At 30.7% G+C, this 15,724-nt stretch overlaps 1 protein-coding gene across 1 annotated transcript; it reads right to left on the bottom strand.

Moving 5' to 3' along the window:
* Positions 1-386: 386 nt before the first annotated feature.
* On the bottom strand, positions 387-2,432 carry MS3_00005560 (uncharacterized protein; the record flags this gene model as incomplete). Its single annotated transcript, XM_035730370.1, has 1 exon — positions 387-2,432. The coding sequence occupies one exon, from the start codon at positions 2,430-2,432 to the stop codon at positions 387-389; it is 2,046 nt and encodes a 681-aa protein (XP_035585665.1).
* Between the last annotated feature and the right edge of the window lie 13,292 nt (positions 2,433-15,724).

The following is a 15,724-nucleotide window of genomic DNA, read 5'->3' on the forward strand; positions in this document are numbered from 1 at the left end:
TATCCAGAGTGATGAGATTTCAAATTGTGTTCACATTATTATTATTATTATTATTATTATTATTATTATTACTCTTATCATTATCCTTGTTTCCTCTTACCCCATTTCCAGTCTAGTTGATCTTTTATTTTTATATTTAAATGTTCTTAAAAAGTATATGTGTGATTAGATTGTTGGAAATGTAATGCGCTACTATATCACATAGATTTGATAATCTTCGTCTTCTTATTACACTATCGAAATTCAGATTTCAATTCTAAGTGAAACATAATTTCTATATTACTATTAATGAGTGATAGGGTTATGAAATTCAGATTAGATTTTTTCTGCTGAACATCAAATCAAGTTTTTAAAGAAAATTAATTATCATATTGAATGTACACTTTTTAAAAAATGACATTAATAGCATACTTACTGTTATTTGTTATATTTTGACGTGGCTGTTGTCGTTTTATCTGTAACCATTTATACGGTTGTATAGACTTCATACCTGTAGTTGTTATTGTCGTCGTCGTCGTCGCTATTACTGTTGTCATTGTTGTTGACATAGTTGTTGTTTTTGAAAGTGTAACTCCAGACATTGATGATATGTTATTATCTAATTTATTCATCTTTTTACTATTGCAAATATCTTGTGTATTAAGTAATAAATGACTATTGATTTCTTTCTCAATATATGTATCACAATTTTGATTATGAGAATTGTAATAATTTAAGTTACCTATCGTTTCTCTTGATGTTAAAGTACAAGATGATGAAGCTGACGATAACTGATGATTATTTTGTTGTTGTTGTTGTTGTTCTAGTTCTTCATGAATATCTGTCCAAAATGGACCATCTTTAGTATAATCAAAACATAATTTCTCCATTTTTATTTTATCATCTATTTTTGATATATCTATCATACTTTTTCCAAATGACTTTGCTGATAATGTATTTATTTCTGATGGAAATATTGTTTTTGAATTTAAATCATTTGTTGATGTTATCAATGAAGGTAAATATGTTTTATAATAATAAGATTGTTCCTTTTTTACAATATTCATTTCATTAAAATGATAATCTATCGATTGATTATTTAGATAATTTTTATTGATTACATAATCATTTTCTTGTATTAATCTATTATTATTATTATTATTATTATTATCATAGTGATTAGTGTGATTAGTTAATTCCATTGTGGAGGATAAATGATACTTTTTATTTATAATATCGAATGGATTCCGTTTTTTAATAGATGAATCTGTTATTTCTTGTGTATTATTCAAACAATAAATAGAATTTTGTTGTTCATTTAATTCATTTGAAGATGAACATTTAATAGGGAATGAATATGTAATTATTGAATTAGTTAAAGAAGATTTTAATAATTCGGAACATAATGATGAAGAAGATGACGATGAGGAGGATGACGACGATGATGACTGGTGATGATATGTATTATTATTATCATTATTATTATCACTATTATTATTCTTATTGGCAGTAGTAGTATTAGTATCATTAGTATTATTATGTTCCTGTTTAGTAAAACAATTATACTGTTGATATTCAAATAGGCAATTATTTAATTGTTCAAATGAATTATCTATAGGATTTAATAAAGTTTTTCTTTGTTCATAATTTTTATTAAACTGAAAAGAGAAATTGGATAAAGATTTATCATTATTTTGTATATTTGTTATATTTAATTTATTATATTCTACATTATAAATATTTGTATCAACAGTATTATTATTACTTAATGAAAATTCATTAAATAAATAATTATTATTATTTGACAAAATTATTAATTCTCCATTAGTTGAAGTATCAGACCAACAGGTGGACATCGATGATGATGATGATGTTGGTGTAGAATCATTGATTTTAGTGTTAGTTATAATCGATGATGTACTTGCTGTAGTGGTTACAGTATCACTAGCTTCAGAAGAAGATGATGATGATGATGACAATGGTATGGGTGTGGATGATAACGATAAAGATGTTGGTATTAAATGATTATTACTAATAGTAGCTGGTAATAATACATTATAATCAGTTCCATATTCTATAGAAATAGATTCACTGTTAGTATTATTACTATGACATGGATGCAATAACAATGATGTATCATCAAGGGAACGTGTTGATGAATCACTACCACTATATAGATTATATTGTAATCCATTCATATCATAGTCATTTGTATTCGTTTGTGTATAATATGAATCAATGTAAACATGAAATGGTAAACATACACCAGTTGAAGATACTAATGATGATGGATTGTTAGATGATGATGATAATAATAATGATGATGATGATGATGAATTATTCAATGAATATTCATAAAATGGATAATACCAATGTGAATTATTACTTCCATAAAAGTTTGTATAGTTTTCATTATCCAAGTTAGATATTGGATAATCAGCTGTCAAATTCATAATATTAATTTTACTTCTTAAAAAAAGAAACAGGAACCACTTTCGTTTTGTTTTACTTCAAAGTGAATTTGTTTACATAGAGATTGCCGTCAAATAAATAACCAATTTTATAGTCTCAAGTATGTTATAAAATAGTCTAATAGACTAATTGATATTTGTACACTTTTCATATTACCTTATTATTTTGCTTATCTTAACGTGATGCGGTTGAAACTTCTCTCACCCTAGAAAGGATGACTATATTATGAAATATTTTTTTCTAATAGAAAAATTGTCTAAAACAAGCAACAATAGAATTCGATTAGTTTACGGGCTATTAAATATGTCTATTGGTAATAAATGAATAAAGGGAGAGAATGGGAATTTTATCAGGTTAAATCTGATTGGTTACTATTATAATAATTTCTCTTTAATACCAAAGGGATAAGAAATTTATAGGCCCAGAGATAGAAAGAATGAATTGTCGAAAATATTGAAATTTTCATTATTCATATACAAGTAGTTGGGTACAAAAATTTACTTTCATAGTTAACACGAGCTAGCTTGTCGGTATACTAATTAGACACGAAATAATATTAAAATGTCATAAGTTAAAACAATAACAGACTTGGTGTAGGAATATGTCTATAAATGGATTCTAACGTTTTTTGATGCTTATTTAGACGTTGTTTTTGGAAAAAAGTTAATATGAGTTTTACAAATTATATTCATAGCGTTTTGTGGAACAATAAACCAAACTAATCTCAGAACCTATGGATCAACTTAGCTTCAAGGTAGTTAATAAGCTCTACTTTATTATAAACTCCAAGTTTTTTTGCTTGCAACTATCTACTAATAGGTAACATCATTGTCAAAGCTAAAGGATATTTTATAAAACCGTTTACATAAATGTGGGAAGATTCAAACAACCAATACTAAGCTTAATTAGACATCACCCCATTACTCAAGCTAGTGGCTAGCTGGACTCGGTAACTAAGTGGATAAAGTGATGGCGTTTGAGATGAACGACAATGGTTTCGAGTCTTGGAGTAGACACAAACTCTAGAATGCAGATACATCCAGCTGACGAGTCCCAAATAGGATAAAACGCGCGTCCTGAATTCCAGTGCTAGCCACTATCCATCTCTGCTTATAATGCTTATAACTTAAGGCAATATAGGATGAACTTATGCTAATAAGATACTGATCAATTGAAGTCCTAAACATCGATGGGAAGATTTAAACAACTAATAAAAAGTGTATGTAGTTATGTTTGTGAATTTATAACCTATCATTTTGTTTTTAAAAACATAAATTCGAATTTTAGAGTTTAATTCCTCATAAATCTATTAAATTCATAATATCAGCAGGGGTTTTGTGGATATTATAGTAATTTTAATAGTTGAGACCATGAGTCAGTTGAAGCTAGACCACCATGGAAAGCCTAGAAGCACAGGACGGCCGTTTCGTCCTATTGTACGACTCCTCAGAAGTTTTGTTAAACTATTTGACTATCTTATGTCAATGTTTTCAGTTCAGACTCAATCGAATAATTTCTAAATGAAATTTTATTTAGGTTGGTTTATGTGGTCGGGATGAGAGGTAGTTTGTGGAATTAATGATTGTGAAAATGTATTTAAGAGTCGGTTACATCCATTGAACATTCAAAATACATTGAATTACATCTTATATGTAAGCAAGCTTTTTTAAAACTGAGTACAGTTTACATAAATTTCGAAAATCCCTGTCTAATTAAAATTAAAGTTTATGTTCTTACGTAAAACACGAATAATGTAAGCTTAAGGAATATATTTGTAGTTGATCTATGCAGATATAAGCTGATTAAATGTATTACTCAAAATATTTTGATATACAGTTAACAATGGGACATAAAGATAAACTAGTTTTTTAAGTAATACAGTTATTCATCATTTATTTTAATGGCTACTCAATGAAAAGAAAAGCTTCCATGTTAGATGATTAACGAAGATGCCTTAGAATATCTATCACAGGAAGATGGCTTAAGCTGAGACTTAAAGTTCATCACTTAAAACTAAATAAATTAAAATTATGTAGAAAATCACTGATCATTCATTTTGTTTCAGGTACATAATTGTTGCATATGTTCTGCTAATTGAAGATTATCGACTGTATCTAGTAAAGTGAGTAACCCAATACTAAAATAAAGTAATACATTAAGATTAGGAAATAAAAATGACTAAAATAAGTATCGAAAGTCTTGCTTTATTACCGACATTCTTCAGTCATGAAATTTTTTTTATTCCAACATCAGTATAGGGGTTGTGGAGATTATTAAGTTTTTAATTGAAATCATGAACCGATTGATGTTAGACCACCATTGAAAACCTGGAAGTACTGGATGGCCGTTTCGTCCTATTGGGAGACTCTTCAGCAATGTGCATCCACAGTTGAATTCAAACTAGACCACCATGGGAAACCTGTAAACACCGTACAGTTGTTTCGTCATAGTATAGGACTCCTCAGTAGTGCGTTCTTACGACCCCTCACCAAAGGGACTCGAACTCAGAACCTTCGGCCTCGTGCGCTAACGCTTAAACTCTAGTGCACTAAGTCGGCATGCAACGATGTTAATGTTTGACTTCAGTCGATTCGTATTCTTGCGCAACCCTTCATCCATTGTCTGAGATGAACGATTGTCTAACATGTGACACGGATTAGACTTCAAAGGTCACGGCTTCCCCAGTGTTTCCAGGTTTTCAGTGCTGGTCTAGCTTAAAACGACTGGTGAATTCAACTGATAAAGTACTACAATCTTCAAAAATCCCTCTACTGAAAATTTTTTATTTATTTTGTCTGTCTAAATTAAAAAATTCTTTGTATGAATAAGTTATTTATTGTTAAAATAAGTGAACATGTATCAATTAAATACGATGTAGACAGATTCAGTTGAATGCTTTCGAATTTCTGCTCAAAATTCCTTAATAATAAATTTCGTCTTCACATTGCATTATCCACATTTACATATTCACTGAAAATATAAGTAGTTTGAACCAAGATATATTAAATACAATTCTTTATTGTCAAATGTTCCACATATATTACTCACTATTCCATTTTCAGTAGTTCTAAAATATTTTTTTAAAATGATTTGACATGACATTCAAAACATCCTTTATTATCAAAAATGTATTTGAAAAAAACTATAGACATTAGGGGTAATCTTTTAGTCAGTTGTTTTTCAATAGTTGAGATCACGAGTCAAGTTAAACTAAACCACCACGGAAAACCTGGAAGCATTGAACGGCTGTTTCATCCTATTGTGGGACTCCTCAGCAGTGCGCATCCACGATCCTGCCTCGCGAGATTCGAACCCATGATCTATCCATCCCATTTTAAAATTATGTAACTACTGAAATAAATATTTCTTATTTCAGAGTAATTTAATAAAATTTTATGTTCATACCATTTTGTGAAAAGTATACAATCAATCAAAATCATAAATATCAAAGAATACATGAAGAAACGTCATAGCCGTTGTCACACTTTCCATTTCGTTTATTCTCTGGATAAGCTAGGGTTAGGAAATGTTAAAAATCATATAGAAAATACATTGTCCAATGTGGAAATGACCCACCGTTTACACTACCGAGGATGAATGATTAGTCAATAATGTTGGAATATATTTTAATGTATGTTTTAATGGCTACAGATGACATGTATGTTAACATGAAATTTACAGTAATACCGAATATTTTTATGCTAAGAAACTACTTACTGTAATCATACATATATTTCATTTTGTATTGTTTGATTGAACCTTTCCATTGATGTTTAGGACTGTAATTGATCAGTCTTTTATTGGCATATGTGCATCCTGTGTGGACTGCCCTGATATTAGCTTAATTCAGTGAAACGATTCAAATAACTAATACAAAATGAACGAAATTTAATCTTATTGAACAAGCTAGTGGCTATCTGAATTCAATAACTAAGTGAATAGCGCGATGACGTTTGAAGTGAACAGTAATGGGTTTGAATCCCGAAGTAAACATTAAATCTGAAATGAAATACATACATCTGACAAATCCCAAATAAGACGAAGAACACATCCTGGAATTCACTGCTACCCACCATTCATCTTTGTTTACATACATTTAGTGTTGAATAAAACAATTATTATTTCAATACTTCGTTTTCATAAATGTTTTACTGGTTATTAGAAGTGGGATGGACAACATGTGATCAGTTACTTCCAACAAACTGTTCTAATTATTTATTTTCTAGGTTAAATAAATACTTTACTTACAATCTACGATATATGGATTTATGGGTTCATGAACTGGAAACTATGTGACAAAACTATTGAAAACAGGAAAGGCATTTTAGAATCTTTACCTAACTTTAACATTTGTAAGCTTGTTGATGATCATCCATTTGAATTGATAATATGAGAATTTAGTTTCACACCCATTTTTTATTTACCACACTCAGGTCAACGCAATGAGTAGATATGCTAATGTTTTGTTAACGATTACTATAACTATACAATGAATCATTTAAAGATCACAAAATGAAAATCATCTCTTTTTGTTAGAATAAGTTCCTGATTTAACTTTCTGGTAAAATTATTAAGTACAATCTTAAAGAAAATGAGTTATTAGTGTGAACTATCACAATTGATTGCGTGTCTAGTCCTTATTAGGGCAGATCGAATGCTATCGACCATATTGCAATGTGGCCATCAGCCTAGGTGACTCGATACTGCGTGCACTATTGTGAGATGAGATGGTGGTTGGAAGTAGTCGACAGGAAACCCTGGACCCGGATTTCGTGCTACTTGGCACTCGTCAACAAGGTGTACCTGTAATCTTGAGGGAACTGGTGCTCCCTGTGAACGATAAATAACCTCTATAGCAATTTTTACCAAACATTATCAAATGTGATGAAAAAAAAGACCAAACATTTAAATACTACACAAAATGTCTACTTACGTTTATAGTATCAGGCTTTAAACTGTACATGTAATTTGTGAATTCTATTTTTTTTCTTTCTTTTTTGTTCACCAAAAACAAACAAACAAGTGTTACTTTCAATCTCTTTTATGCATCGGTTTAAAGAATCTAAAATTATTTTACTTATATAGTGAAATGTTATATGACATTTAACTCATTTGCCGGTAGTTATTATCGAAATTTGTAATTAACTTAATATGTATGTGTAAATTATGATACATGCATTAAAACAAATATGTTTTCTAATGAAAAAAACATACTTTTATTCATTGAAATAATTGAATTATAAATTGATTTTTTTTCTTAAAACTATTTTTGTTGTTGTTTGTAAAATGAAAAACAAAAAGAATTGGAATGCCGGTTGTCTGATAGTAGTGGTATCTATGAGACTTTAATATTAAGTAGTTTTTTATTTAGTCTTAAAAAAAGTGTGAGTTATTTTGAAAATAGATTATACTTTAATTAGAAACTAAAATGACTATTAGATTATATCGGTGTAACTATGCTGATGACGATGACAGTGATACTCATGATGATGATGATGATGATCACGATTATTGTAATTAGCATTTGAGTTATTTGTAAAGTTCCACAGTTTAATCTAAATCTTTTTTGATTGAGATTATGAATCGATTAATGTTAGACCACAATCAAAAACCTGACAGCATTGGATGGCCGTTTTGTTCTCACATGTGACTCCTCAGTAGTGCGCATCCACGATCCCTAAAAAAAAGAAGTGGAACTCAGGACCTTTGGTCTCGTTCGCGAACACTTAACCTCTAGAGTGCTGAAGCGGCATCCAACGGTGTTAATACTTAACTTCTGTTGACCTGTAAATAGCTGCTTAGAAGTTTTCATGTATAATACGTTTAGAATATTGAAAGAAGTTTACTTCAGCCCATAACTAACAAGAGTTTTTACTTAAGCTGTTTATTGATGTCAGATTTATGTAGTGGTTATATGTGGAAGGATATTTTTGGCACTATAGTACAGTAGATATCGAACTTGTAACTATATTGAGCTTTATATAGTTTTACAAAATTAGACAAGTATTTCTGCATCGAACACCACAGTTTCCAAACGATTTTAAATTTCTAATTAACAAAGATTATATGATTTTCAGAAAATTAATGCAAATAGGTGACTACGTGTGAGTCCTCTGACTCAATTTTATGCTATATTTTTTGTTTGACAGTTAGTGATACCATTTGACTATCCTAATCGAAACAGACGAAGTGATGTTCCAACTCACGACAGTAAGTATTGAAAATTGACTTTTAAAATAAAAAACCCATTTGAGACGACCTGCAATGAATTAAATAGATTCCTTAATAATAAACTTCTCATTTTAAATAGTGTTTATTTATTTAGTGCTGACAGCTGCCAAAACTGATTAACAACTGGTTGAAAGGAACAAATGGATTTTATGAATCTGTTTTTTATTTCACGGTCATTTTTAGATGGAATGTTGATTTTTAAAACTAATTTTTACTAAAGGCAAGAATAGAAAACGAATAAGTTATTAATGATATATTGGTGAATTTTTCTTTAGTTGCTGAAGGATGAAGTGGAGGAATGTTGAAAAAAAATCGAAAAGTTGTATTAATAAAACAAGTATCATATGCTACATTTTTAGTATAGGTAAAGTGAAATATAGTTAATTAATTTAATGGTTTTCTGGAAACTTTCGAAATTTCCAGTTCATGTGACGACCTTAAATTAGTTAAATAATCACTGTAAGATGGAAAGCACTGGACAGTTATTTCGTCCTAGGATGCGACTCTTTCTGACTTTGATATTGATTGATAGTTGTTTTCAGTTCCATATGTTCTTCAATTGTAGGAATGCTGTCCATACTTTGCCAATCCTTGCCTTTATGTCTGCATCCGCTCCTCCTTGTTCATCAATGATGCTGTCCAGGAATGTGAAAAATCCCACATCTTCCAGAGCTTCTCCATCAAGTGTGATTGGGTTGGTTCAAGAATTTAATATCTTAATGGATAGTTGCTATTGCCAAGCCGCACCTGCCATACAGAACAGTTTTATTTAATATAGTAGTCAGAAAGGACGCAACTGAACTATTTATTTTTACCTTCAATCGAAAATACTTCCATGTATTAGAGTTCTTAAATAGCTCTCTTAGTGGGGAATGCATTAATTTAAAACAACAAGATACCACTAGTTGGCTAAACTATTTTAATTATATTTAACCATTAAGTAATAAATAATGACAAAGAGTTTGTAAGATAACCTTTGTATCTATTAACTGATAAATCTTAGTTTGATCAGGGCATTGAAAATCTTATTATTATTAACTATTATTAAATACTATTATAAAGTCTCTTAGTTATTCACACCAATCAAGGCTGATTTTTATTTAATGAAACTCCTAACAATGGATTCATAGGTGACCTATGCTCCTCCACGAGGGTTAACAAGCGTAAGTAAGTAAATAAGTCAGCAAGTAAGTAAGTAAGTAAGTAAGTAAGTAAGTAACAATGGATTCTTAATCGAACTAGAATAATAATTTAGTCAGATATATGTAAAGAAAAATGATTATTATCCATAAAAACCATCAATGTGATAATTTGAAAAGTCATTCTATGTAACATTAAGAATATTCAGTACTTGTGATTTACTTTCATCTACACTGATCAGTGATAAAAAACTTTTTAAATGAGACCTTTTTATATAATAACCGAACATTTTAAGTTGAAACACACTTTAAATAATCTTTATTAATCAAAGTATATAATTGGTAATGCTTGTCAATTGTATGATACATTAGACTACTTTTTTCTTTCTTTCTTTCTTTCTTTCTCCATTTTTCTTTATTGAATATGATATAAAATATGTGAATAATTGTTTCCTAAAATAAAATGATATAAACTTTTCAGTTTCAAGTGGTGGTCTATTTCTATGTAACGTGTAAGATGAAAAGAGATAAGGAATTCTCACATAATTAATTATGAAATATGTTAAGTGATTGTTAGAAGTAGGTATGTTTCAAACGATATATATATAGTAGATATTTTGAAACTTAGTTAACATATATGTGAAACTATACTTTAAGTGTGAAGTGCTTCATGTCACAAGATATCTATTCATCTAGGTTATTAAATGATTATGTCGTTCAGATAGTTTTAAAATGACAATTTATTAGATTATTTATTATACTACTAAAATTGTGACTTTTTACTCGTCTTTTTTGTTTATAGAAAATATTGTTGATTTTTTTTTGGGAATGATGTTTCATAGTTTTGATATGTTGACTATTAGATATAATTATCTATTTCAGTATAGAAAAAAACTTTGTCTTTGAGAAGAGAAAAAAATTGCAACTTAAGCTTTGTATAGATTAATGAAATTATTATTAAAGCTAGACTATCATGGAAAACCTGGAAGTACTGGACAGCTGTTTCGTCATAGCATGGGGCTCCTCAACAGTGAGCGCTCACGATCCCGCCTTGCGAGATTTGAACCCAGGGCATATCGGTCTCGGATGCGAACGTTTAACCTGTAGACCACTGAGCTGTCATCCAACGGTGTTAATATCTAACTTCAATCAATCCACAAAATTGAGCCACCGTCCACCATTGTCTTCAGTGAGTTACTATCCCACAACAGACGTAGTTGAACTACACTGGTGACTGCTGAGGAGTACTATACTAGGACGAAACGGCCGTCCAGTGCTTGTGTGAATTCGCCTATAAAATTAGAATTATAATGAAACTGAAATGAAGTGACATGAAACCAGATTAATTACCAAAGAAACCATAGAATATGATTAAATAATAGAATCCTGAGACAAAACTTCAAAAAAAGAAAGTGAGGAGATTATAAAGTTAACTTCTTTCATTTGTTTAGGTGAAGGTTCCACTTTAGCCAACATATATTAATACAATTAACTTTACAAATGGAACATTAGTGAAAACTACTTCATTTCTAACTGAGATTATCACACATAATTAGAAAGCGTTGAATAATTGTCATGGAAGTATATTAATACTTTAAAATTTTGTACAAGAATGAAACAGATATCTAGTGATTTATATTCTAAAACATGACACTCATTTAATTCAACTTAGAATATTTTCTAATTTAAGAATATTCACATCAACCTATTTTAATCAATGGTTTTTTTCTGATTATTCAAATTCATCAAAAGGGAATGAACTTTGTACAGAAGTATTTAAACCGTTCTACTTCATAATGCCTTACAGAAATAATTTTACTAAGACATTTCAATTTCCTATGATTACTGACTAAGTGACTTTATTTAGTCACAATACATCTGCACTGGTAACGTTTTATAGTTTCTTTACATTAGGTGATAAACAGAAGTTGTAAAATTAAAAAAAAGGGTTTAATGTTAAGTGTATTGATTGTAGTCATTAACTGATTGATCTAGTGTTTTACTATCTGCTGGAAAACTAAATATTTAACAATTGGTCGATCACCTTTTTACACATATATTTTAGATGACAAGTGGATCAGTCAGTTTTCCTTTAGATTTCTTTTCTTTATTGTAAACTCTCCAAAATGTCATCGCTTCAATCGTTCATTGAATTAATCAAGTAAAAATGCTAGGATAGATATTGATTTTTAAGCATGGCTTTTTCTTATCAATGTGGTGAAAATAATCTCTCCACCATAATTTCGTCCCTGTAACTGTTCAGAGGATTTTTCCTATTAAAAATTTCGTAAATAATGACAAATTATCTACAAAACCATTTGTAGATATGAGAAAAACTGAGAAAAAAATCCTTTGGACTCAGATTAATGAAAATATGCGGTGATGTTTGCACAAAATTAAATTAAGAAAACTGACAATATGCAGTAATAATAAACTGATAATATGACTAAATCTATTGAGATATTACTTTTGATTATGTCAGATTCGTTGCTTATTGGTAGAAAAGTGACTTATAAGTCACTTAAGAATTGCTCAAAAATTTATCAACACCTCTTCTGAACATTATAACTGGAGGTATTTTATAATTAGGAAGTAATTTAAAGGCTACACTTGACTGTCCATTTTATTATTATTATTATTATTACTACCACTACTACTACTACTACTACTACTACTACTACTACTACTACTACTACTACTACTACTACTACTACTACTACTACGTATAAACACATTTTCGCCAGTCTTCTGTCAAGAAATACACCAGTATTTGTACAAACTTTACTTGAAAATTTGCAGAATTACCTTGAAATCTTTCTATACTTTCCTAAATTTTACTATCTAAATCCTAATTATTGCTAAAACATTTTACATTAGCTCATAAATAACTTTCCTGCTTTATAAAAACCACTGTTCAGATTGATCACATTAACGATTTTGACACAACTAAAGGTAAAAATAAAGTTAATACACTTCACAATTAAATGTGAATAATTTTTACAGTGGTGAGTTGATCTCATCAGCGAAACTCATTGGACCCAAGCTGGACAGCAAACGTTAGGTGAGGGAGGAAAATGCTCTACACACTCACAGAGTTGCTCTGATGTTGTCCGGAGGAGTCTCAATTAATTGTAAAGGATAATGAAATCTCAATTTCTATGTGTTATATACATGTAATTAAGATAAAATGAATTTAAAAAGTCAATTTATTTAAGTGTAACACAAGATATTGTCCTAACTAAAAACTTTGGATGCTTACGAATAATATTTATCTACGAGGAAAAGAGTGAGAGAGGAAAAGATTAAACAACTAGTGACAGGGGTTCAACCATGGTACTAAGAGTGTAATGAGTATCGAACTTTGATGTAAAACATTAATTTTTAATTTTAAGCGTACAGTTTGCAGTTGATTTGCTGAGGTTATTATTAAAGTGGCTGTGGGTAGACATTTAAAGTTTTGAAAACCCCAGGTAGGTGTTACCTTACTGTCTAATATGTAGGACCAGACACATATATGCATCGGTCTAAGGTGGCATTACCTAATTAGCACAACAAAATGAACACCAGATTCATAGAAGCAGATACTTCAATGATAGCAAAAACATTTCATACAAGGTTATAATACAGGGAGAAAGAATTAGTTCGTAGAAAATTATGAGGTAATTTTAATCTCACATTTTATGGGAGGACAAAGAGTGTGTACACCTGCAACTTGTGATCGATCCTAAGCCATGTTACCCGGAGTCTCCAACTGTTGGTCCTGATAATCGCTCGGACCCTGACCAAGCAGTCTACATCTACTAACATGGCTCAGATTAGAAGTTAGAGACTTCTACAACACTAGTCAGCACTGCGAGTCATGGTAATCGGTGACTGGTTATGCATAGGTCACATCATAGTCCATACAGACTGGTCCTATCGTGACAATCAGCAATATGACATAAAGCGCTTCTGAAGAACACGTTAAGGCTGAGAAAAGAGTAATATATTTCGTACAAAGAGCAAGAGGTTACACAGGCTGACAACGCCTGCATGGCTGAGCCATGTCATCTTTTAGCCTTTCTCGCGTTCACCATGGTTTGACCTTCCTTAAGTATCACATACTGAATAGCTACCAAAGCAGTAGAATGAGTGGATTATTAATTAATAGAATCTTTGGTCTTAGTGAGTTTCATACGAATCCTCTTACAAAATAGGTCATCTAGATCGATTCTTATGAAAACAGCTTGTAATATTGGTAGAAATTGAATAAAATGGTCAAAGAAGTGTGTCCAAGTTATCAACTAACCATCCCTCGCGATATTCATTGAGGAATCCTGTCATCTTAATTAATGCTGTCGGCTTGAGAAAATGAAGAGAAATATTTGAGAACTGAAAGGAACTACGCGTTATTAAAGGAGTCAGCGAATGGAAAACGGTCTAATTTATAACCCACTGAAAGTTCAGGCTTTACTATCCCATATGCCTGAAGCGCGGTTGTCCTTTCACTCTTGTGATCACTACTTTCCTAACAACGTTTCAGAATACGGTCGAGATCAAACAACAGTTTTGATATCAAGATCAACCACTAGAAAGTCCTTGCAAACGTTTACCATTGTAAGATCCATTTTGAATGTTTTGTGTGTTTGTGAAAATCCCTCCATGTATATACTTGTACTTTGTTCCTATTGATTCCCTTAGTTGTACATTGTTGTATTTTGATTACATTTGAGTTGTTAATACTTGTATTTTTTATTATAGTTTTTGTTTTCTTACGCATTCACTAAGTTTGTGTTTCTTCCTGAACTGCATCTGTGTTGTTTTACTTGACACTTGTTCTTGGCGGTAGCCATATTGAATTGTTCCTCCTGTTGTGTGTGATCTATCCAGCCAGGATAGAATAACGTTGATTTGTTGTGATTGATTTGATCAATTGAACAATTATTGGTTGGATAGCTGAGTGGTTATATTTGTTTAGAACCGCTATCTTACCTAATTACTTTGTTTTGGTTTCAATCGGGCGAGGGCGCGTATCTAACTCATCCAGACAGCTGTCCAGCAGTCCAAACGTAGTTTGGATCTTACAACCATTAAGATTCTTTAATGAATGAATTTGAATTTGTATGCTTGTTTGTGAAAATATACCGTATGTGTATGTATATTTAAAAGGATAACCCTTCATTTTTATCACTAATTTAAAATTTTTTTTTATTAGTGTTTCATTACATATTACATTGATCGTTTGGTCCTACATGAAACTATTGTCATTCATTTTTCCACTGTATATCTCCTTATTTCCTTGCTTCTAACGAAGTACTCGTAACACTTAAGTGTATTTCAAGTTTGGCATTTAATAACAAAAACATAACTCTGGTTTCAATCTAGGTCATGGTAACTGGTATGATTACGTTGGTATGATTCGAAAGATGCAAGTCAGAGATTCCTAAAATGTTTTTTGTATGAAGACTAATGTGAGATACTTCCGAAATACTTGCCAGTGTTCTGTTTTAAACTCTGTTCTACCAATGACAATCGTTGAACTAGCAGAATATGAAAGATATACTAGAGAATATACATGTGGTATGATTTTGACCGCCCACTCTACCTACTCCCACTGTCAACCTATCTGTGTTGAGGGTAAACTTTTCAGGTGGCCAAAAGACTAGAGAAGTCTTCTCTGTTTTTGAGGACTGTAGAATGTGTCCTAGTTTATACTCGTTTCACGTTCCAATAGAGACTGTTTATTATAAACCAAGTAAAAAAGTGGGCATGAAATGCGAGTAGAATTGGGACTAAAATTAGAATAAGATCGAGAAGGAGAAATTCATATTCTCATTCCTAAGATGTTCGTAGCTGAGTGCGGTTGGATCGGTGAGGTTAAGCGTCTCATATTAGGTCAGAAACCCTTGATATATATGGCTTAA

This window comes from Schistosoma haematobium, chromosome 3, assembly GCF_000699445.3.
Source record: "Schistosoma haematobium chromosome 3, whole genome shotgun sequence".
NCBI lineage: Eukaryota > Metazoa > Platyhelminthes > Trematoda > Strigeidida > Schistosomatidae > Schistosoma > Schistosoma haematobium.